General features: G+C 40.1%; 1 protein-coding gene across 3 annotated transcripts in view; it reads left to right on the forward strand.

Moving 5' to 3' along the window:
• Nucleotides 1-25,609, forward strand: part of IQGAP2 (IQ motif containing GTPase activating protein 2) — a 511,872-nt gene that overhangs the window by 269,880 nt on the left and 216,383 nt on the right. For 2 of the 3 annotated variants that reach the window (XM_033929310.1, XM_033929311.1), the window contains 5 exons: nucleotides 15,493-15,560; nucleotides 16,427-16,540; nucleotides 19,906-20,084; nucleotides 24,623-24,707; nucleotides 25,190-25,353. In XM_033929310.1, coding sequence (XP_033785201.1) covers nucleotides 15,493-15,560; nucleotides 16,427-16,540; nucleotides 19,906-20,084; nucleotides 24,623-24,707; nucleotides 25,190-25,353 — 610 coding nt within the window. The remainder of the gene's footprint in view (nucleotides 1-15,492; nucleotides 15,561-16,426; nucleotides 16,541-19,905; nucleotides 20,085-24,622; nucleotides 24,708-25,189; nucleotides 25,354-25,609) is intronic. The other variant, XM_033929312.1, reaches the window with a different exon arrangement.

Genomic DNA, 25,609 nt, shown 5'->3' on the forward strand with positions numbered 1-25,609 from the left:
ATAATATCCCGTAGCTCCTATTTCCCTACCAGAGGAGATTCTACGCTAGTCAGGTTCAGTTTTAGTATCGTCTGGAAAGATTGGGATGAATTGTTATGTCATCAATCTATTACTACTACTATAGTGCTACCAGACGTACTTGGTGCTGTATACATTATATACAGGTACTTTCTCTGTCCCTAGTGGGCTCACAAACTTAAGTTTTTGTACCTTGGCAGTGGAGGGTAAGTGACTTGCCCAGGGTCACAAGGAGCTGCAGTGGGAATTGAACCCAGTTCCCCAGGATCTGTCTGCTGCACTAACCATTAGGCTACTCCTGCCATTAGTAGTCATAATCGTACATGAGGTTCTGTGCCCAAGTGAAATAAGGCATCATGAAATGCTCACACATTGTGCTATGCATACTGATAATGTTATCCAAACAGGGCGCTAGCAAAGTATGTGCAGCTGCCCAGGCACAAGGGAGGCGGGAGCACCAAAATTATCATCAAGATGCATGCCACTTTATACATAAAATACATAAAACCTATTTAACACGACCAGATCCATCCCAAGCTCCACCTACTATACTGTCTACTCCTTATCAAATCTAATTTCACGGCAACTCTTATGTAATCCGCCTTGAACCGCAAGGTAATGGCGGAATAGAAATCACTAATGTAATGTAATACCTGCTAATATAAAATTTTGCCTTAGGTGTTTAACACAGTCATCAATGTGCACTGTTTAACACAGAACCTTAACTTTGTTTTTAAGCTACTTATTACCAGATGTTAAAACACACATAGGGTTGTCATTCTAAAAACATTAAATTACATCTATATTCCACCAGAGACGATCAGTAAGACTTTTTTTTTTTTTTAATAGAAAAATGACATTAATGAGCATCTTCTTCATATGCTTTCTGAGAAGAATATATATAGTGAGGTAGAATCTAATTCATAAATATTCTTGCCTTGTTTTAATTAAGTTTTCTGAAATTGCCAACAACAAATGACAATGAAATAGAAAACACATCTGAAATAGGCAAAAGGTCAGTAAGGGGGAGTGTGTGGTGCAGTCGTTAAAGCTACAGCCTCAGCACCCTGTGGTTGTGGGTTCAAATTCACGCTGTTCCTTGTAACTCCAGGCAAGTGGCACGTACAATATATAGATTTGAAAGACAGGAAAAAAATGCTTGAGTAACTGAATAAATTCATATAAACCATTCTGAGCTCCCTTGGGAGACATTATAAAAAATTGAATGAATGAATTGCACCCTGTCCATTGGCTTCCCTTGGCCACAGTGTGGTGGGTGGGACAGGAGCACTTTAAAGATATGCTATATAGGCTATTTTAGAAAGAAAAAAAAAAAGGAATGGATAACAATTATCAAGCAACTATGTCAAAAGCAGAGTTTAGAAATGCTATCCAAGCTTGCTTGGTGGCTTAGGTATCACTTGCTCTGCATTGTCATGTGAAAAGTCTCTGGTTTGATCCCTGAATCAGGTCTTGCTCTTTCCAAGTTTGCAAAGGCAGTGTTCGTAGCCCTCAGAGGGGGAAGGTTATTGTTTAAATTTGACGTGCAGGAATCATGATTGCAACATTACAGAAACAGCCCTGGTGCATGGCCTCCCAGTTTAGGGTTGTCACTGCAGTGACTAGTCTAGGTATGGAGGGGATCAAATATGTAAATACAAATGAATGTCCTTAGTGCCAGATCCCAGCCCTAAGTACAAAGGTGCAGGGCTAAATTGCAGGATTGAGGGAAAAATGCTTCCATACCTCTTTTTAAATGGTCTTTAAGTTCATAGTATAAACATTGATCAGTTTCTTTTTTAACTACCAGTATATGGCTGTAGCGTCTGCTTCCTTGGCTACGGAGAGTCACACTTTGCAGAATTCCAGTGTGGTGATTTGATCTTGATCTTGATCTGATTACTCCCATTTCGTACTGCTAAATTCTCAGATCTGTAGTGGCCCTGAAGGGAGCTGGATTATCTGTAGGCTGGCTGAGGAATTGAAGACCTCTCTTATAAAAGTATGTTAAGCAGTAGGAGTTAGTGCCTTTTAATTCCTGCATTAACTGATAAATGTGGAATGGAATGTCTGTATCTTACCCTTACATGTGTGGTTAACGGTTAACATGGATGTACTCAGATGCTCTGTGTTGTTTGCGGTGCAGCTAATGTGTGGTAAGTGTGTTGCCTCTGTTAACTGCATAGGGAGATGTGGGGCATGCATCCAACAGTTAATATAGAGGTTTTGCATCCCGTGTGTGTTAATTTTAGGCACCGATATACAGTACCTGCACAGTTTTAATGCACTTTGGAAAAAGGAGCTGTGAATGTAGGGATGCTTTGTTGTCCCCTCCCCCCCCCCCCCCTTGGATTTGTTCAAGTGTGGCTTTTATTTTAGACCATTCCATGAGTAAAAAGATTTCTCATAAGTTTATTATTTTCCACATTCTTTGAAAGTGTGCGTGAATGTTAGATGGTCTGTCTATTCTGATGTCCGTCTGTTTATGTTGATATGTGTAGATGATGCAATTGATTTTTCTAATTTCTGCCTTCTCCCTTCTCCCAGTGAGATTTACCTCTGTGTTTCAAATTGATGAAGATTATGAATTGGGTTTAAAGGAATGGAGCTAGAATTGGCAAAAAAAAAAATAATAATTTTGCTGACATTTGCTTTATCAAGTAATAGTGTTCAGATTGTCCTGTGTTCTTTTTGACAACTAAAGCAGTAATTGAAAATCTTAAACTTACAATAGAGTAATAATGGAAAAGGTCAAATAGAGTGTGTTCAGATCTTTTCATAAAAACTTTTCAGTACAGCTCTGTAAAAAGTGACAATAATAATGCTGTCAATGTTGGGATATTTTAACTTTTTTTGCTATTTTTATACTTTTGTACTCTTTTCCCCATGATGTTGCATGGGCCTCTTAACTTGTATATCGCCTTAAACCAGGGGTGTCCAACCTTTTGGCTTCCTTGGGCCACACTGGCTGATAAAAATGTTTCTGGGGCCACGCAAACGCTGCAGTAAGACAGAGAAGGGAGCCAGCAAGACAGTAAACACCCTGGGGCAGCAGAGGAAAACACTGCATCGTTCTTGACCAGGGCCGCACAAAATACTTCACTGGGCCACAGGTTGGACACCCCTGCCTTAAACCTATTCTGGAGAAGTGTGATTAAGACATCCTGCTTAGATTAGATTTATGGTTTACTGTGATTTTGTTCACTTGATGTTTATATTGATGAAACCATGTAAGTTTAGAAAACCGTAATAAAAATTACAATGCAAAAAGAAATACTGTTCTTGAGCATCTATCCAGCCCAGCAATTTTAGCCAAACTGTGTTGAAAATTATTAGCAATGATGAGATGAATATTGCTAAGGATGTAAGAAGACTTGAAGCAGTCCAGAGGAAGGCGACAAAAATAATATCAGGATTGTGCTGAGACACGTACAAGAAGAGTATCAAATACCTGAATATATATACCCTAGAGAAAAGAAGGGATAAATGATCAATATTCTGAACGGAGAAGGGTAAATAGTGGGGTTCCCCCGGGGTCTGTGCTGTTACTGCTGCTTTTTAACATATTTATCAATGATCTTGAGATGGGAATAACTCGTGAGATAATTAAATTTGCTGATGACACAAAGTTGTTAAATCGCAAAAGGATTGTGAAAAATTGCAAAAGCACTTGTGAGCCTGGGAGACTTGTGCTATAAACTAATTATAGGTAATTAGTCCTGAGTTACATGGCTCTCGTGTCTAGGGGAAGCACTAAATTACAAAGCAATTCTGGGTATCTCTACTATGTTCACCCTACTGTTTTCCTAGTGGGGACTAACTAACCAGCTATCTCCTCTATGCTGCATTATTTGTTAAAGTAGTCTGTGAAGAGGATGGTCGTATGTCTTTCTTGAACTTTCTGGTGTCCTTTTCTAGTTTCAATTCCTTCAGAAGGGAGTTCCACCACCTTGGAGCCATCACTGAGAACATTCTTGTTCTGACACTTTTGTATTTGATGTCTCTGAAGGAGGGTATTAAGAAAGGATAGCTCTTTCTAAACCTAAATAAAGCCATCTAATAGCAAAATAGAGCTACTGTAAACAGTGCAGCCCAAACACACGCTATAATGTTCGCTGCTACAATCAAAGGGCCAACCTTCCAAAGCAAAACAGATGAAATGGTTGGTCAAGCAGTCTGGCTTGTCTGTCACCTTAGGTGGGACATCGAAATTGTATTGCAGTCTGTCCTTTCTAGTTGCTCCAATACCAACACTGCATAGATGAACCAGGGTACATCATGTCTGTGTTCTGCTTGCCTTGTGCAGATTCTTTCCAAAGCTGGTCTCCTGCAATATCAACTGAGCCTCCTGTCACTTTTATAACACAAATGATAGCCCAAAAGGATAATGCCATCTATAATGAATACTGTTCAGAGAAAAGCGCCTGATGACATCTCAAAATTCTCTATATTTGTGCAATGTAATCGCTGACATGTCGGAAAACAATACCACTTTAGAGGTTTCCCACATTATGTGGCCTGTGCTGCTTGTAAAATCTTCTCCTTCACTGGAAAGCAAAGAAAACAAGCCACTGTATCTCTCGGGTGGTCTGTCGGCTTAGGGCCTAATACTCTATGCATACGCTCAGTCAATCTGCAATGTCTCCATCTGTAACTAAGCTGCTCTCAGAAACTGAGTTCATACGACCTGCATGACTTCCTCTTACTTGTTAGCCATTTTGAGATTTGAGCTCTTAAATTGTTACAGTGCATTCAATTCTCCCCAACTTCAAATATGTAAGACTTCATCTTGTTTAGATTCCAGTGCCTTTCACCAGTTCTGCAAAGTTAGTAATTGATCATGATGACGAGATCCTTTCTCCTCAAAGTTGTTCATTTCCACCATTTCCACAGGCTTTCCACATCTATATTCAGTTTTTTCTACACTGCAACTATTACGGCTTTAAATCACTAATCCAGTTGTGCATCTCTGCTCAAGTAGCCAGTCATAATTCTCTTTTATTACTGACTCATCCATTCTTGACGTATGTGCCATGGTCCGTGATTCCAGATCAAGTTTGAGTGGCCGCCATACAAAAGCTTTCAGTTGGGTCATTGTTTTTTTTCTAGTCATAATCCTCTGAACATAGGGACTTCTATATACCAACTTTGTAAATTAAAACTATGATGGTTCATTATGATAATTATCACAAAATATTGCAGGGTGTGGAGGCCAGTGGCTATGCTGCTTATCTCTCCTGTGACGTCACTTGACTACCGCTGGAGAAAATATTTCTTCATTCAGTGTGTAATTAAACTCTGGAATTTGTTGCCAGAGAATATGGTGAAAGCAGTCAGCTTAGCAGGGTTTAAAAAGGTTTGGATAATTTCCTAAAACAAGTCAATAAGCCATTATTAAGATGGACTTGGGGGGGGGGGGAAGTGAAACATTGCTTATTTCTAGGATAAGCAGTATAAAATTTGTTTTACTCTCTTGGGATCTTGCCAGGTACTCATGACCTGGTTTGCTCACTGCTGGGAACAAGATATGTTATGTTCACATAGACCCAAAAGCGTAATGGGACAGGGCAGACCTAAGTCAGTTCAAAATTAGTCCTATAAAGCCAGCGTCTTGAAATCTGGTGAGGAAGAGTGAATGATTAATAGAAATAAGGGTATTGTTTTAGCATATCTAATGAGTAACTATTACAGCATTTTGTCCTCTTGTAGCAATTAGTCGAACTAAACTCTCATGTGAAGATTTATGTCTTTCCATATAAAAAGCTAGTATGGTATCAGATTCCATGTATGTATGATGCTTGATGCGAACCTTTGTCCCAAAACTTTGCTTATTACTACCTCTTTTTATCCTTTCAAACTACTGTATCCATCTTCCCTCTGCCTCTGCAAACTGAACTTATGTAGAAGCTCTTACTCTAAGGAAGCAATAATTTATCTGAATGAATATTCTCTTGACATGCTAAATGGTAAGTTATGCAAGAGAGACAGTAAATAAACAATGACGTCTCAGTAAGGGACAATGCAGATTAAAACTGAGGATCTGAAATATATTAGTGGTCTTTTTAGCTCCTTGTTGAGTTTTAACCCATTGTGGGACGAAAGATATACTCCTGATTCGAGTCCGCTAAGAGCAATAGGAGTACAGCTCTGTGCATGCAGTATGATAAAACTAGGACTGACCCAGCCTAACTTTTATGAACAGAAATGAGGAAAGCCACAGCTGCCGCTGGGATTTGTAGCATGAAATCTTGCTGCTGTTTGGAATTCTGCCAGATACTTGTGATATGGATTGGCCACTGGGCTAGGTGGACTATCTATCCATCTGCTTCAGTATAGCTATTCTTATGTCCTTTTGACAGGAAACTCTGAACACCCTGTGCAGAAGTATCTATAGAAAATAATGCCCAATTCTTCCTTGTGGATAGTTCTCAACCTATGCATATGAAAAGTGTGTGTGTATGTGTACACCAGTGAACATAGTGATATTCTATACTGATGGAAAATCTGGTATGCAGCATCAACCCTCTTAAAAAAACAAAAAAAAAAACCCCAACCCTTTCATAAGGGTATGGGAGCAGCACAAATGAAAGATTCTGGTGGCATCTGGTAGACTAGCAATGTCTAAAGTTAGTTAAGGCCGGTGACGGGTCAAAAACGCGCGAGGACAAAGGCATGCCGACAACTGAGCACAGGGCTTAATTGCGCCGAAGAAAACCCGTATTTTAAAGGGCTCTGACGGGGGGGGAACCCCCCACTCTACTTAATAGGGATCGCGCTGCCTCATGCTGCCATGTTGGGGGGTGTGGGGGGGGGTGTAACCCCCCACATTATACTGAAAACTTAACTTTTTTCCTAAAAAACAGGGAAAAAGTTAAGTTTCCAGTATAATGAGGGGGGTTACAACCCCCCAAACCCCCCACAACGCCAGCACGATCTCTATTAAGTAAAGTGTGGGGGGGGGGTTTCCCCCTTTAAAATACAGTTTTACTTCAGCGCGATAAAGTCCTGCGCTCGGTTGTCGGCGCACCTTTGTCCTTGTGTGTTTTAGACTATGAACCGTTAAGGCCACTAACCTTTGTTGTTTTTGCTATCCTACTAGAAAAATGGTTATCTATCATCTTTATTTATTTTTCTATACTGTTCTTCCAGGGTAGCTCAGAATGGTTTACATGAATGTATTCAGGTACTCAAGCATTGTTCCCTGTCTGTCCCGGTGGGCTCACAATCTATCTAATGTACCTTGGGTAAGACTGAGAAAGATGGCAAAGCAAAGTTTTATTTTATATCAGGATAACAAGTATATTTTTTATGATCCAGTTCAGTAGTGCTTCTTCTTGGAAGGAAAGGGGATCTCGTTTGTAGCTCGGGAAAAGGCAGCGTAATTCAAGTCTGTAATTAGCGCTGAAATTGACCTGCTCTATTTCCTTTTTACTTGATTGTATTACTTTCCTGGAGGAGTTTTCTTTCCTGCCTTCCCTCCTTTTAGAGGACTATATAAAAAGTAGGATTTAACTTTAATTTTCTTCTTGCTTTAAATTTAATGTTTAATGGATAATTGACTGTAATTCTACTTATTTTCTTGTCAAAGTTTAATGCTTTGTACGTAATTGAAACTTAAATAAATTAAAAAAAACAAAACATGGTATGGTGAGCATAGTTCAGCGAAATGTAGCATGGGAAACATAGTATTACAAAGCATGGATAACATAATATGACATGAATAGCAAAAATGGTTAGGCAAGCATGCATGCTAATCAAATACAGTTGAAAAAAAATGTATTCGTTTGCCAAAGAAAACTGAGCTGGCTATATTGATTTACCAGATGTGATGTATAGTAGAGCACCATATGCCATTATGGTAAAACAGCCAGTTAAGGATAGGAAAATGTTCTTTTGTGCCACTAGGTGGTCCTTTGGTCTTTGCTAGACACTGCAATTTCACAAGCCTCTTTTCATTTTCTGGCTTCATTTTTTTTTTTTGCATGGAATGCATTGCATTGTAGTCATTCAGTCCTTTTATGAGATGTGTACTTTATTAAATGAGGTTAACAGTATACACTAAGGCAGGGGTGCCCACACTTTTTTGACTCGCGAGCTACTTTTAAAATGACCAAGTCAAAATGATCTACCAACAATAAAATAAAAAAAAAATCAGAACGCACACTGTACGTATAGAAAATGTTAATTATCATTCCTATTCCGGGGTTTTTTCAAAGAGGTCAAAGCAGATGACTCTATGCACTGTCACCTCAGTAACAACCATACAAAAATAGACAAATACCCCCCTCCCTTTTTACTAAACCACAATAGCAGTTTTTAGCGCAGGGAGCTGCGCTGAATGCCCAGCGCTGCTCTCGACGCTCATAGGCTCCCTGCGCTAAAAACCACTATTGCGGTTTAGTAAAAGGGGACCATATTGTAAAATATAGACGACAGATATAAATTCAGACACATTTTGATCACTAAATTTAAAATAAAATCATTTTTCCTACCTTGTCTTGTGATTTCATGAGTCTCTGGTTGCACTTTCATCTTCTGACTGTGCATCCAATCTTTCTTTCAGCCTGTATGCTTCCTCTCCTCCAAACCTCATTCCCTCCCACAACTTTTTCTTCCTCTCCCTGCCCTTTCTTTCTTTCTTTCTCTCTTCATGCCCCCTTTCATTTTTTCCTGTTTCTCTTCTTTCCTTCTGTCTCCCTGCCTGCGTCCCTTTCTTTCTTTCTCCCTGCCCTTCTCCAAGCCACTGCCGCTGCCGCTGCCATCGGGGAATAGGACCCAAGCCGCCACCAATGGATAACAGGCCCCAAAGCCGACGCCGACACCACCCCAAGCTCTCCCTGCTTCGGGCCGACCACCATTCCTCTCCCCGACGTCAATTCTGCCATCGGAGAGGAAGTTCCGCACAGCCAGGCAGCGATTGGCTGGCCTCAACTTCCTCTCCGACGGCAGAATTGATGTTGGGGAGAGGAAGACTGATCGGCCCGAGAGATCGCCAAGGCAAAGTGAGTCCTGGGCGATCGACTCACTTTGCCTTGGCGAGCTACCGGTTGATCGCGATCGACCTATTGGGCACCCCTGCACTAAGGTATACGAGATGGTCATCTTTGGTGCTGCTATTTTACATATTACTTTGTTCATTTGAAAGGACTTTTTATGTGATAGAATGGAGCAAAATAAATCTTCATGTGGCGGGAGGGAGTGGATATACCCCCTGCCTTTTTTTCAATGGGGGAAGGGGGAAGTAGAGGGTATGTTTTGGGGGGGGGCACCTGGCACAGGAGTAGCCCTTCAGTGGCAGGAGGGAGTGGGCATCCCTCCTGTCATTTCGCTGTCGTGGGAGGAAGGGTGGGTTCGGCATGGCAGGAGAAAGTGGGCATTCCTACTGTTGTTTTTGCTGGCATGGTGGGACAGTATGTGTTGCCTGTACATTGGGGAGAGCCGCGATCGGAGGTGGGGGTGTGTGGCTTTTTTGTCTTTTTTTTTTTTTTTTTTTAAATGGGACAGACATTGTGCGGGTGTAGCACACACAGCATCTGTGCCCGTTAAAAAAAGAAAAAAAAGGTTTCCTGCCCCAAACAGTTGAGTGCCAGGAGGCTGCTTTTTGGGGCTTCCCTTGCCTCTCAGCTGCTTCCCCTGCCAGGTCTGCACATGTGTGAGAGTTGCTCTCACAGCAGTCATCAGATGGCAGAGTTGGGGATTACAACAAATATCCACATGAATCATTTGCATGCAGACTTTTTTGTCCATCAATAGCTCTTTCTGAATTGGCCAAAAAAATCGGTTCGGTGAAGACCCACATGGTCTTACTGATCCCTCTTAGTGCATCTAAGCCTGAATGACTACGATGAGATGCATTCCATGGAAAAAAAATGAAGCCAGACAGGCTCCCATACACACAAAAAAGGAGGAGAAGTAACAGCTATTACCTGCCTATGACCAATCGAATACAGAGAAATGTACATTGGCACTAGATCCCAATGTGTCACAGGATAAAAACTTGTATTGAAAAAACATGCACTATTAGGATAACTATGGTAAATTGTAACCTGGAAACTCTATTTGTTGGCACTAGACCTCTAATTTGTATCAAGTTAGGATTCAACCTTATATTGTAAACTTGTACTGTAATTATGTCAAATTGTAACCTGTTAACTATATAATATGCATGTTTAACCTGTAACCCATTCTGAGCTCTTTGGGGACAATGGGATTGAAAACAAAATGAAAACAGGCTTATCTTTAACAAAGACCAAGGGACCACCTAGTGGCACAAAAGAACATTTTCTTATCCTTAACTAGCTGTTTTACCATAATGACATACGGTGCTCTGCTGTATATCACATCTGGTAAATCAGTGTAGCCTGCTCGGTTTTCTTTGACAAAGGAATACATCTTTCAACTGCATCTTACTAGCATTTGATGGACTTAACTACTGGTAGAGTTTCCTCTGCACCCAGAGGTTGTGAGATCAAATCCCAGTGCTGCTTCTTGTGATTCTTGGCAAGTCACTTAATCCTCCAGTGCCCACCGCTTTGAATGCCAAAGCCACAAAAGAGATATACAGGTCCCCATTCCCTTTTCCCAACATTGAATTACTGGTGTGTGTTCAGTCCATAGCTGTGAGCAATTTCTGAGGTCTAGATTCTAAAAAAAAAACCAACAAAAAACCTGTGTTAAACGACTGGCTGCTATCGCAGCTGTTCTGGTAGCGATTTAAATAAAGCGAGTCATTCTCCAAAAAACACTCATGCAAATGAGGTTGGCGGAGAGTAGCAGAGATGTGCTAAATTTGCATGTGCCCATCGCTGGTGATAGTGATGGGCATATGCGCAAAAAGAAAGGGAAAAAAGCCCCAAAACACAACATTGGGAGAGATATCCAATCTCTCATGTTACCAACCAACACCCGCCTTGCAGCAGGAGAGATGCCCATTGCTTCCCACTGGCAAACATCCTCCCCCTGCCTCCGACCCCTCTCCCCCTTACCTTGAATTAGATGGCTGACCAGAGGGATGCCTACTCCCTCCGGCCAACTGGCCCACCTCTTCAAAATAGTCGTTCCCCTTCGCACCAGGGATGGGCCTGAGGCTCTGATTGGCCCAGGTTGTTTAAGGCCCCTCCTATGGATGCATGGGCCAATAAGAGCCTCAGGTCCCTCCCTGGTGCATCCCAGGATGCACTGGGGAAGGGAAGGCCCATTTTGAAGAGGCATCCCTTCGGTCAACCAATTCTCAAGGTAAGGGGAAGAAGGGTCAAAGGCAGAAGGGGGGTGTTATGTGGCAGCAGGAGAGAATGGGCATCTTTTCCGCTGCTGGAGGGGGAGGGAAGAGGTCACTTGACAGCGGGAAAGAGTGGGCATCTCTCCGGTTGCGAGGGGAGAGGGGGTTGTTTTTGCAGTGGTTGAGAATGGGCATCTCTTCTGCTGAGGGGGTTTTAAACAGTGCTGTCACTGTACCAGCACCCTGGACCAGTCACTGATTTTTGTCACCAAAAAACAACAGCACTCTTAGAAAATGGCTCTGCGATTTTAAAGAATCCACCAGAGTGCTCATTTTAATATTGAAGAGCCCATTTGCATGGCTGTGTCAGAGATTGCTAGAAAGCTTGCTAAAGATGGAAATAAGCCGTTTTGATTATCTGCCACTAATATGCATGCAGGCTAAACCATTGGAAACCAGTTTAGCAACCGCGTTAAAGTTTTGAGAATCAGGCCCTGGATATTAACCCCCATTTGGTTTTAATAGGATTAGGAAGACTGAGATTTTTTGGATTCAAACATCATCTCCGCAGAGCTCAAATAACAGCCAAAGAAGGAGAAGTATGCACTAACCCAGGAAGACCATGCCAGGCTTGTGGTAGCACAGGCTGCCAGCATTGAGTCTGTCATTGGTAATTGTGGATAAATATATAGATAAGAACAGCCTATCTAAACAGAGATCATGAGACAAGGAGAGATAGAGGTAGTATTTATTTATTTTTAAATTTTCTATCCCACTTATATAGTAGAGCTGCACAATAATTCTGTAAGGAAGACATTTGGGGTTTTTTTCCCCCTTATCTTTCTTCATTTTAAAAACTAACATCAAGTGCAACATATTATCAAACAATGTACAAAATAAACAGCACTTAATTCCATCAAATCCTCTATAATAATTCCCTTAGTGTGCATGCGCACTTCAATTGTCATGGCTCCGTGCGTCTGTAGCTCCGTAAGTGGCAGAATGTTAAAGGATGTGGCGCGTGCGCACGTTTGGGGCTGACATTGGGGAGAGAAGGAGGCGGCGGCGACCGAGCTACGGAGCTAGGGGAGGAAAGGCCACAACTACTGCCGCGCCCTCTGCCTCCAGAGCCTTCTCCTCTGCCTCCACTCTCGCCTCTGGGTCATAGCACCGTTGCAGCTCTCTGCCCGCCCGGCACTGCTGGGGCAAAACGGAATGGGGAGAGGGGGAGAGCGAGACAATCTTCTATGCCTTTCAATTGGCTAGACAGCTGCCAAAGAGGGCGAAGCTCATTGGGTCCGAGAGCTGTCAAGGAAAATACCGTTAAGACCTCAGCTCCGTGCCTTGAAAACCTTCATATGGGCAAGCAGGTGCTTTGGGATTCCGGAGATTATTGGCTACTGCGGCCACATTCTAAGCCACTGAATGTCGGAAACCTGATCCTGTGAAGTTGGTGGCCATTGTTTGCCCTCATGCAGGTCCTTCCCATGTGTTAAACCTATTTTTACCCTGATTGTAAAAACCCTGTTTTTTCTGTTTATTTCATTAATGACCATACACTAATGTTGCAGATAAAAAAAAACCCCAAACCTTAACTACAGTATCAAACAAAAAAATATCAACACACAGACAGCGGCCAAGGAGAGAAAGAGACAGAAAGACAGACAGACACACAGACAGCGGCCGAGGAGAAAGAGAGAGACAGAAAGACAGACACACACAGAGCGACAGAGGAAGACAGAAAGACAGGCAGCAGCCAAGGAGAGAGAGAAAGACAGAAAGACACACAGACAGTAGTCAAGGAGAGACAGAGAAAGAAAGACAGACAGCGGCCAAGGAGAGAAAGAGACAAAGACATGCAGACACAGAGAGTGAGAGAGAGACACAGACAGCGGCCAAGGAGAGAGAGAGAGAGACAGACAGCGGCCAAGGAGAGAAAGACACAGAAAGACAGACACATACAGAGAGCGACAGAGGGAGACAGAAAGACAGACAGACAGCGGCCAAGGAGAGAGAGAGACAGAAAGAAAGACTGCCAGACACATCTATTCTAGCATCTGTTAATGTAACGGGCTTAAAGACTAGTGATATAATAAATAGATATCCCTCCTCCCCCCCCCCCCCACCTACCCATCTTTTCAAACAGTATTAAGATAAGCAAGAGTAATACAAATGATCAAGACCAACAAATTACAATCAAATAATTTAAAGGCATATCCCCCCACCCCTCCTGGATGTGTATAATCAAAGGGCTAAAACCAATAATCAGTCTTTACAAAATTTTGTCAATGGGTCCCAAACATCCTTAAATTTCTGTAAGGAAGACATTTGAATTGAATGGGGGAACCTGTGTAAAGCAGTCAGAAGAGAGTTAACTTGTTGCAGTAAAGCTGGAGGAAAGATCATTGACAGCTAAATTTTGAATAGATTTTTTGAAAGATGATTCAGTGGGAGACCTGGGAGGAGGAGGTCATGTTTAGAAAGGAAGAATTTTGGTGGTTAATAAAGAGAAAGAAGTGACACATTTTTAAGAGTGTTTTGGATTTGCATTGCAGAGAAAAGAGATAATCCCAGGTTTATGGGTCCATTTACTAGTATAGTTAATCTGTAAAGACTGCTTGAATATTTAAACTGTATGGATCTAGTTTTGTTTTCTGGAGCTGCTGTAGGGCAATAGAAAGCTGCATTGCCACAACTCGTGAGCAAGTTCTAGCCCTCTGTTTTCATCCATTTATAGCTTTCTTTATTAAAAAGAAAAAAAGGTTTGACCAAGCGCTAAAGCTGCCTTTTCTCTGGGATTTAACCATTTATCATTGCAGGGTTAAGCTTTTGGTTGGGCCAGAGTCTCACATGTAGACTAATACCAGCTGCATATACTGTAGCAGGATTTGTTTATTCAGTCTACCCTCATTTACTTGTACCTTCTCTGACTTACTATATAATTTTATCTCAAGCTAGACACCCTTATTTCTATCGGTCTATATGTTCCACTGCCAGGTACTTGTAACCTACACTGGGGTAGATAGACCCTTGGGTCTGACCCAGTATGGCAGCTCTTATTTTCTTCTTCTATTATTTCTAATAAGACCTTTGTTGCCGCCCCTCCTCCCAAGAAAAGGGAAATTTCATGCCACATTTTCTTGATCTCAGAGTCGGACTTCATTTCTTGGTACTTGAAGATCTTTTCTCTACACTATTCATCGAATAGTTACTTGAGTCTGATAACCTCTATGATCAATACTATGATTTTCTCTTTCACCACTGTCTAGTTTCCTGGCACTTAATTTTTCTGCTGGAATGAGGATTTCCCAGGTGACCAAAGCCTCTTCATTCTCCATGATTCTCTTAGGGCTATGATCCCGGTGCTTTTCCAGTACAGCACTGTTAACAGAGTTTGCAAACACTCCAGTGGATGAGATGTGCCATCTTGTTGTACCTTTCCATATAGCTACAAGATGAATGACCATTTCCAGCTCTTCATATAGAATCTCCATGGATGTCTGTTGCACCAGTGTTTGCTGTTGCACCAGTGTTTGCTGTTGCATCTTGTCTGCAATCTGTTCTCTTGGGCTGCAACTATCAATCTTTAATTTTTAGGTTTTAATTCATCACTCTTTAACCATTCATGTTTCTAGTTTTGATCAACAAATGGTTCCAGGAGTAACAACTTTGTATATCCTGCTATACTTATGCATTTTTACCTTGTTCTTCACCTGCTGAACTAATTCCTTGTACAATTATTTTTTGATTGTTTTTCTTCCTTCACAAACTCTGTTTTTTCCTATTTTCACACATTCCTTTTAATTGTCAGAATGTGTGTCCAGGTTTAATGATGGAAATGGATTCTGGAAGTTTTCTTTCATATTTCTATACCTTTTGAGTTTTAGATCTGGTGATACTGTTAAGTAAGCCTTGAGGCTTATGATAGTATCTCAGTAGGAATAATCTATTTCTTTGAGTTCCGCTCCTTCAGCTCGAAGAATGTACAGTGTTGGCATACATTGATCTTATAAGTGACTTTGTGGGCTTGAAGAAACTTTCTCATTCACACATCTAGTTTTTTCAAGGTCTGTAAGAGGCCAGTCTACAATTCCAAAGCTGTAAGAGAGTGCAGGAATTGCTTGTTTGATGGCTGGTATCTTATTCCATGATGTTAATGCACTCTTCAATATCAGTTTGTCTCACTGCATTTAATCAAAAAAATAAAACTCCAACAATCCTTTTAACCAAAATTATCTATCTTAATTTTTTTGCAGCTTATATTTGTTCAAGTTAGGAATAGCACCACAAATTCAGGATCTATTGGGAAAAGTAGATTTTACAGGTAAAATTCTTAATATTTCATTTTTCAAACAGTTAATTGATTTGAGTTTATTTTCCCTTCATGTTTTTATTTTCAGATCTAAAATATGAAAATTGAATTTCAGGTTTTCTCATTTCTAAGTAGTCAAACAATGAACTGTCAACAATATCAAAGTGTAGTAGAAAAAAAAGCCACTTTTGACTTTTAAATAGTAAAAGCAGTTACCTTATTTATACGGTCATACTTATATGTAATGTTAAAAGCTATTGTTTCTTCAATTGTTAGTCCAAAATATACGCCTAAATATTAAATTTTACAGAGTGACCATTGAAATCCCATTTCTTTAATCGATTAACCCACATCTGGACAGTTCAAAGACATATAACCTCTGTTTTGTAGTATTCAATTTGTATCCAGAAACAGCAGAAAAACTAGTGATACTTAACATATGTGGTACAGATTCAAATGTAGAATTTATTAATGATAACAATCAAAACAATATTATCTAATTGGAAGGATTTTTTAGATTGGATTATAATGGATGGTGGAACACACATGCCTGTATGGTAAATATGAGAAAATATATGCAATTAGGAGTGGTAGCTTCAACAAAATAGGGGATATTTTAGTTAATTTAAATGACTAACTATATTGGATTGCTGTGACACCTTAGGTCTAATTTTTATTTGTGTTGTTATTAATATTGTTCTTTATGTATTTTTATTATTTAATATTGTGTTTTTGTCTATTATCTTCTTGTAATGTTTAAAATTTTAATAAAAATATTTATATTTAAAAAAAATAGCAAATGCAAGGTTAGTTTTACTTCTTTACCAGTTGCTAACTTTGTTTTGGGCATTATTTCCCTCCATTTTTGCTCTTGATAGATGAGGAGATCAGTAATATGCGGAAAGAGCTGGAGAAGTATGGTATACAGATGCCATCGTTTAATAAAATTGGTGGAATTCTGGCCAATGAATTATCAGGTGATGAAATTACATGTAAGTTGGTTGTAAGATTTTACAAGTCTTTTTAAAATGAGGAGATTGAAATATTATTACTTCTGTTTTAATTATAAGAAACCTAACCTTTCTATTTCTTACTTTAATCCTTGTAGAATAGCATTGCATTTTATTCAAGTTCCAGAAGTCGTCCTAGTGAACCATTTCGGCATCCCCAAAATATGAAAGAGTACAAACTAAAATATACAAAAGTCACAAAATAATTTACTGGAAATACATTCTTAACTTCAACTCCATAAGCCATTCAATAGTCGTCCTCTTCGATTTCTAATATATATATATCTAAATCTGTCTAATCTATACCTCAGTAACCACCACTCATCTGTTCATATCAACAGAGTGGTTAATTTAATCATCAGTCAAGAAATGCCATAACTTTTTTCAGAAATATAAAAAGTTCTGAACTTAGTGCTGCCTATTATGAATTAAGCTTATTGTCTTTGTTCATTCTTAAATGGTCACTTTGTTCCGTGGCCCATCTAATAATACATATTACCCAAAGTGCAATAGCTTTTGCCCCCATCTTGATACTTACAGTAGGTTTCAGAAGATGACAAATATTAATACTGTGGGTGAAGCTTGTAGCCGTGATAGCATGTTTTGTTGAATAGTGTTCATAATAAACAGTTATTGCGTTCAGGATTTTTCTTTGGGTTACTGAAACATGTCACCATCAATGAGAAGCATGGCAATGGTCATAAGATTGTGAGGTCCCTTGAATACTGGTGATGTATCCCCAAATAGAAGCCTATGATGGTAATTTTTGCTTTATGTTGACTGAATAATACCATGTCAGTCTTCATCCCTCCTGCATCCCTGATTGTATACGGTTATTGCTTCTCAAGGGTTTTATTATCTCTTCACAGCTTTGTGCTGTGGCTAAATACTTAGACATGCCTGAAGGTATGAACAAAATGTATTTGTAAAGTGGTTGCTCTTTTGAGATATTTGTGTTTGAGGCAAAACATTGCTGCTTTAGGTCCACATTCAGCAATCTCGGTTATATTCATGATCCTGAACTGAGTTTAATGTTGCTATATCGCCCTGCTCCCCACAAGACATGCATCATCATATTATTTTATGGAATTTAAGAGTGAAAAATAAGTACAGTAGTAGACTGTTCTCTCTCTATTTATTGAGACTTCGTACATTTAGCCCCCATTTCACCACTTCTCATTGAGTGATCCACATTTGTCCATCTTGGACAGCTGACTTCTCAGTTGTAGAAGGTTGTGTGCTGCATATAGGAGACCTGGATTAGATTCTTTCTGCTTGGGTCAGCTAAGGATGCTGCAGGGGGATAGCATTTGTATCCATTGGTGGTGAAAGAGCCCCAATGCAACTGTTGGTCATACTTGGAGTATATGCATACTGAGCTCCCAAAAGAGCTGTGGTTCCAGACTGATGTGTACTATCCAGGCTTTGAAAATATTACAAACCTTAGGTAGTGTAAATGAAGGCTCAAGATACCTTAACTCAGCGGTCTCAAACACGCGGCCCGCGGGCCACATGTGGCTCTCCAAGTTTTATTTGCGGCCCGCGGTCTGGACTGGATAATTCCTTCCTTTTGGAGCAGCAGCGGGTCTGGCCGGTTCGTTCCGTTCAAAGCCACGGGTTGGCGGCTCCTTGCGCTATTCGCTCCTGCATCGGAAGCCTCTCTGACATCACAACATCAGAGAGGCTTCAGGCGCAGACCTCGCAAGGAGCTGCCACCCGCGGCTTTGAATAGAATGAGCCGGCCAGAGACGCTGCTGCTCCAGTGGCGTACCAAGGGGGGGAGGGCGGTCCGCACAACTGGTCACCCTCCACTGTTCTTAATAGAGTGCGGCTTGCGGCTCGTCTAGAGCAGGGGTGCCCAACTGCTTCCCTTCCCTTCTCACCGCCGGCACTATGCTCTTTGATCTCCCTGCTTCTCTCGCCGCCCGACCTCAATTCTGACGTCGAGAGGACGTTCTGGCTAGCCAATCGCTGCCTGGCTGCCCAGAACGTCCTTTCCGACGTTAGAATTGACGTCGGGCAGCGAGAGTTGGTCGGCCCCGTGGAGATCTCGGCCTGTTCCCGATGGCGCCAGAAGCAGCAGCAGCCCGGCGGTGACATGGGGGAGGGCAGGAAGGAAGAAAGAAAGAAAGAAGGGGGGGGGGGGACAGGGAGCCAGAATGAAAAAAGAAAGAAGGGGGGGGGAAAGGAGCCAGAAACAAAGCAAAAAATGGGACAAGGAATCAGAGAAAGACAGACATAGAAAAAGAAAGAAAAAGTTGGGGGAGGGAATGAGGTCTGGAGGAGAGGAAGCATACAGGAGGCTGAAAGAAGAGAAGAAATATTGGATGCACAGTCAGAAGAATAAAGTGCAACAAAGGTAGGAAAATGATTGTATTTTCAATTTAGTAATAGAAATGTGCCAGTTTTTAGAAAGAAAAGATATTAAGCTTTAAATGTGAGTGCTGCAGAAAAAATAGAGTACTTGGAGGGCCGCAGAAAAAATAGTTAATGTCTTATTAAAGAAATGACAATTTTGCATAAGGTAAAACTGTTAAAGGAAAGTTTTATAAACTATAAAGAGTTTAACCTCATGCAAAATTGTCATTTCTTTAATAAGACATTAACTATTTTTTTCTGCGGCCCTCCAAGTACCTACAAATCCAAAATGTGGCCCCGCAAAGGGTTTGAGTTTGAGACCACTGCCTTAAGTCAAATGGAAGCCAGTTGCAGTGTAGGTGGAAGAGCAGGGGGAAACTGTTGGCACCCCTTCCTTTTCCTGCACTCCAAAATAAGATAGAAGGGGGGGGGACGCTAAAAGAATAATGCCAGAGAGCAGCACAAGAAAGATAGAGTAGTTGAGAGATTCACATAAGCTGAGAGAGAGGGATAAGTGTGACTTCTCTTTCCAAGGAAGTAGCTCACTGGATACAGTGCTGGCCTTATTTCCCTTTTTCAACCACTACATTTGAAAACCCATTTCAAAGGATTTTAGCCTGGTGAATTGGTCTCAGCCATCATGGAATGCATTAAAACTTAGGTTGAACTAATTTTGCAAGAAAGAGATCTACCACTAGAGTAAAGCTGCAATGGCTCAGTAAGGGGAAATGGATTTTCTTAACTGATTCTTAAATCTCTGCCAAGCAAAGTGTAAATATTGCCTTGCATTGTAAATGTATGCCAACCTCTGCTGCCAACCAGGATATGTTGCAGTGCTATCTTACAGGACAACTCTAGTGGCATGAGCTGTAATATTACTGCTTGATTTTGTCTTTTGCATGCAAACAATGAGCTTCAATATATTGATCAGAGAATGTTTAGGTTACAGTTGGAGGATTGATTTTTGCATTTTTTTTCCCTCTTTCCAGTGCATGCTGCAGTCATTGCAATTAATGAGGCCATTGAGAAGGGAGTAGCAAGCCAAACAATGGTAACTCTGATGAACCCCAATGCGATGTTAGTAAATGTGGAAGAGAGCCATGCCCAAGAATACCACCGTGAGCTCTCATATGCTAAGAGGAGGAAAGAAGAGAATTCAAAGCTAAAGGTAATTTAATCAGAATGTTCATGCGGCTAATATGGGTAATTTTTATATGCTAGCAGCATGGCAGAGCAAAAGATTACTTCCTATGCTACTATTCTGAGGCAAATTTTGTGACCTAGATGGGGGGGGAAAAAACAGATCTTGTCCTTTTTTTCATTGTAGATGTGGTTAATTTGAACAAATAGTGTGAAAAGAGTTTAAATGTTATGATGAGCTAACCAAAGTCAAATGAAAAGTAAAACTTATCTTGCCTGGTCCAAGTTTTATTATCTGGCCTTTCCTACTACTCTTTATTTTACTTATTTGTACTTTTTCTTTCATTATTACTGCAGTTTTTTTCTTAATTCTTTGTCATGGTTGTTATCAATCTCTCCTTCATTTTCTACCCTTCTTTTTATTGTCCCCTTCTGCATATTTCTCATCTGCTGCTGCTTCTGCCTACCTGACTATACTATGGTTCTCCCCTTCCATCCATTCTTGCTACCTCTCTCCTTTCTTTTTGCTCCTATAGTTCTTCCCTCCCTTTATCTTTTCTCTCTTGCCTTGTCTTTCATCATTCAAAGTATTTCCAGGGAAGGGTGAGAGGGAAGGGGTATTTCTTTGCTTTGTCTTAATCCTTGATGAAATGTAATGGAAGGAAAGTGGGGGATTTATTCTTTATGCAGTGTTTTTGATTATAAGCGTTTAACTTGCTGATTAATGTAAATATGCGGTTATTGCACTTTTGTTAATCTTAAAAATCAATAAAGATTTTTTTTTTTTTTTTTAAGTATTTCCCCTGTTTGTTATGACTTTCTGGGTTTGTTTATTTTTTTATTGTTCCTTACAGTTCTCTCCCTCTTCTGCTCTCTCACTCTTTCCTACCAGCTCTGCTCTCTCACTCTGCCATTTGGATGCTGATCTAGCAGTTTTGTAAAGCCTTTTTGTAATTTCTCATAATCCTCTTGCAATTTTAATGATTTAAATTGCAAGGGTCGATTGAAAAGTTTCTTAATCAAGAAGAAAACATTTTGGGGGAGAAAATGAAATTTATTTTTCAACATAGTCTCCTTTTAACTCAATACATTTGCTCCAACATGTTTCCAGACCTTTCATGCCTTCAGTAAAATATGAAATGTCAAACTGGAACAATAAGTATTTATAGCATCTATGACCACAGAATCTGAAGAAAATTTCTTCCTACATAGACATTTTTTTTTTTTTTTTTTTTTTTTTACAGGTTCAGAAATACAGGACCAAATCAGAAGAGTATAGTGAATGGGCTATTAGTTTGAACCACAATTTATGCAATTTCACCATTAAGATTGTTGATGTGTTAGCTGGTGCATTGTGCTGGTGGAAGAGAACTTTCTTCTTGGCCAAATAAAGATGTTTCATCTTGATTCAGCACTTAGACGTTGTAATAAGCCAGCATAGTATTCGCCATTAATGGCTTTTCCCTTTTCCAGATAGTCAATAAAAATTACCTCCTCCTCCCCTCTCCCCCCCCCCCGGTAGCAAAACATGGATCAATTGATAGCTACAGATGTGGATCTAACAGAGTTCTTGGAAGACTCCCAGGACAATATTACAACTAGATCCACTTACTATTTACATTTGGAAAAAGATAGATCATTGGTAATGAAAACCTATTTTCAGAAAAAAAGATGTTAATTTCTGCAGTGGAAAAATAAATATCTTCCTGAATGTTTCTAGAGCTACTCAGTTAAAACATAAAGCCTTTTTTTTTTTTTTTTTTTTGCTGTAAAGCCTTGCGTGTTAGTGCTGGGAGCTACCTTTTCCCTTAAGTATCCCTGCAATGTCTTATTACTTTTCAAGAGAAGGAATATGTTTTTGAAGATTCATTGCAGTTAGATGAATTTATCATAAGTCATGAGATAAAGATTTAAGCTAATTTGGAGTGAAAAAGATTATTGATCACCTGAAAGTAGACAAGATTTTATATGGGTTTTCCTTATTTTTGATTTTCCTTAAATGAGGCAAGATTTCTCTCCTAAGATAATAGGCTAGTAGACATTATTATTATGGATATATGAATGTTTAATATATTTGTCCTTTAAATTGCCTATCCTGTTTCCTATGTGTAAATGGAAATGTTATAAAACTGTAAAAAAAAATTAGCTCATGGAAATCCCAAAATACAGTCGCCATCACCTCTCCAGCTGATAGAGCTTTTTATGCTTTCTTCAGAGTCGGTTTATCTCTTGTAATCCATTGTTTGGATTGTTGTTTTGTCTTAGGAGTACAGTGATGAACCCAAGTCTCATCCACAATCACAAAATGCCACAAAACATTGTTCTCATTGTGTGTAAAACTCTCAAAACATGTTTTCAAAATGTCCAATCAAAATTGTTTTTGGTCGTCAGTTAGCAAACGCGGCACGCATCATGCACTCAACTTCCTCATGCCTAAATATTCATGTAGGATCTTCTGATAAAATGCCAGCATCCTCTATCTCATTTAGGGTCAGTCGGCAATCTTTCAACACGATTTGGTGAACTTCATCAACCATTTCATTGGGTATTGCTATTTTTGGCCTTCCAGATCATTCTTTATCAACAATATTTATCTGGCCATGTTTAAACTCGGCAGCCCATACTTTCATTGACAATTAAGGAGATCATTACCATACACTGTATCTAACTCATTTAATTTTGATAGGCGGTTTTTCTCTTCAAATTAAATAATTTTATCATGGTGTGATACTCAAGCTTTTTTGGGGGGGTTTAAAATAAATTGGAGCAGTTGTTCACTTCAAATGACAAGACAAAAGTAGAGATTTGACTGATTTGAAAATCTGGCCATAGATGTTTATCAACGCCATCTGCTGGACAGCTATAGAATTGTGATGCTAATCTTGTTCTTTCTTGGTCAGGCTGGAAACTTCAATTGACCCTGGTACTATATCATCAATAAATTTGATTCTCACTGATTTTACTACAGGAATTGTGACTGAATGTGTTAAAATGGCATGTTAAAAAAAGTACAAAATAACTCTTCAAAAAAAAAAAAAAAAAGTTTTAATAAAACTGTCAGCAGCTGAAAAATAAGATCTTTTAATGTTTTTCAAAATCTGATAGTCTTGGTCGGTGCTTTTCAAACCAGTCCTCAGGGCACACCTTGCCAGTTGGTTTTTCATGATATCAACAATGAATTTGCATGAGATACCAAAAAGGTAGTGCATGCAAATCCATATCATACATATGTATTATGAATACCCTGAAAACTTGACTGGCTGGTCGTGACCTGAGGACTAGGTTGAAAAACACTGATTTTGGTGTATATATGCCTGTGCTTATTTTTTGATCAGTTTTATATGCAGTGCTTAGAGAACTTAAAATGCCTGTTGTTAAAATAGTCAGATTTCTTTTTACTGATCATTCTAGTTTCAAGTTTATTAAAGTGTGATTGATCGCTTTACATAAAATTCTAAACGATTTACAATTAAAATGAGGGGGAAACAGGTAAATGTATAAAACAAGATGAGAGACACAAACTTCAAACAAACTGGAATATAAGGAAAAGGAAGGACTACAATTTGTATAGTAAAGGGACATATAAGGGCAGAACGAAAGGTGAGGGAGAAAGATCTAAAAGTGGAAAGAGCAGATTAATGTTAACCATTGCGTGGGTATGTCCATGTTAGCATTCAAAAGCATCTTTGTAAGCATTTTAGAGATCCTTTAAATTTATCTGGACTTTTTTTCCTCCCTTAGTTCCGTGTAAGGGGAGCTGTTACCAAAAATGATATGTTAACGGCATATATTGATTACACTTCCCCCCCTCCGTATTCACGAATTCCGTATCTACGGATTCGCTTATTCGTGGTTTTAAACCACAAAATGTATTTCATTTTTCAAGCTATTTTAAGCCCTGTAAGCCCCCCCTTAAGCTTTACCTGGTGGTCTAGTGGGTTTTCGGGGCAGGAGCAGTCTTCCCACACTCCAGCCCCGTGCAGATCGCTCACAGGAAATGGCTCGATAGACTACGGGAGCTCAAGGCAGCCATTTCCTGTGAGTGATCTGCATGGGTCAGGAGCGTGGGAAGATCGCTCCTGCCTGAAAACCCGCCAGACCACCAGGTAAGGCTTAAGGGTGGGGGGGGGCTTTCAGGGCTTAAAATAGCCGGGGGAAGTGGGGGTTAGGGGCAGAACCGGCCCGAATATTATTTGCGGTTTTTTAATATTCACGGGCCGGCTCTGCCCCTAACCCCCACGAATAAGGAGGGGGAAGTGTACTTTCAGCGAGGGGACTGTCAGATTTTGAGAAGAGGATCTTAATAAACGAGATAAAGTGTGTGGTATAAGAAACTTATCAATGAAAGTGGGAGCATTTGTAATTTGAACTTTAAACGTTATGAGTGCTATTTTAAATGTAATTCTGTGTGCAATTGTTAACCAGTGGGCCTTTTTCAGAAGAGGAGGGGGGGGGGGGTGACATGATTGAATTTCCAAGAGTTAGTGATAATCTTGATGGTGGTATTTTGAACTCTCTCAAATCTGGCTTTTCCATGTGGATTAATACAAAGCTTTGTTCTTTTAGAATAGTGTTTCAGAAGAGGAAAGGGATGTATATGAGGAACTGCTTACCCAGGCTGAGGTTCAAGGCAACATCAATAAAGTGAACAGTAAGTGCTTATGGGTTTGCGTAGAAGGATGTGTGCTTATCCTGTAAGTGGTCAAGGGCTCCTTTCAGCTGCATCTGCCCCATGTTAGGAATTTTTTTGTGGTAATATATATTTAGTGAATGATACCTGAGGAACTACTATATGGAGTTTTTTCTCTTTGCCTTTTGCTTCTAAATTGTTGAGCTTTTAGAGATCTTTTGTGCACTTGTATGTGAACACTTGAAGTCGTAGCCCAGCTTGTGTGCCATAGCCTGCTTAATTCTCTGTCCCTGCCATATGCTAACCACTAACAGCCTGCTATGGTGTTGCATCCTGTTTACTTGTCTGAAGACCTTTTTGCTCCATGGTATGGAGGGTGGGAAAGTGTGATCACCTTTCCAGTGTAGTGACTGCAGCTTGTACTGCCTTGAAAGTCAAATGGGTAGGAGTGCTGTCTGCTTTGTAAGAGGTGTTTGCAATGTGTAAGCTTTTTTTCTTTTCAGCCGATATAGCTTTAGTGCAAATAAATGAGGCAATTGAAAGGGGAAATGAAGTGACACTGATGACAGGTCTGACCCTTCCTACCCTGGGCCTCTTTGAAGTTCAGCCACAGAACTCATCCTGGTATCTGACACAGTTGTCTGACTCTAAAGAACTGAAAATACAGGTAATTGGATGGAATGTTCTAGTTCTGTACATGTGTCATATGCTTTACTATAGCTTAAATGCATCTGCCTGATCACTGGACAATTTGTTTTGTTCAGCAGGCAAATATAGTGAGACGTAGCTCAATTTCCATTGCAATAGGAATGGTATGCTGAACCATGGGTCTTTCATCCGCTCCCACGAGTCCATTGCAGAAGGTACTCAATACTGTTTTCAGCACCTCCTCTTCCTCCCTGCTCTCTGCTGCCCTCCAGTCA

This window comes from Geotrypetes seraphini, chromosome 1 (genome assembly GCF_902459505.1).
Source record: "Geotrypetes seraphini chromosome 1, aGeoSer1.1, whole genome shotgun sequence".
NCBI classification, from domain to species: Eukaryota; Metazoa; Chordata; class Amphibia; order Gymnophiona; family Dermophiidae; genus Geotrypetes; species Geotrypetes seraphini.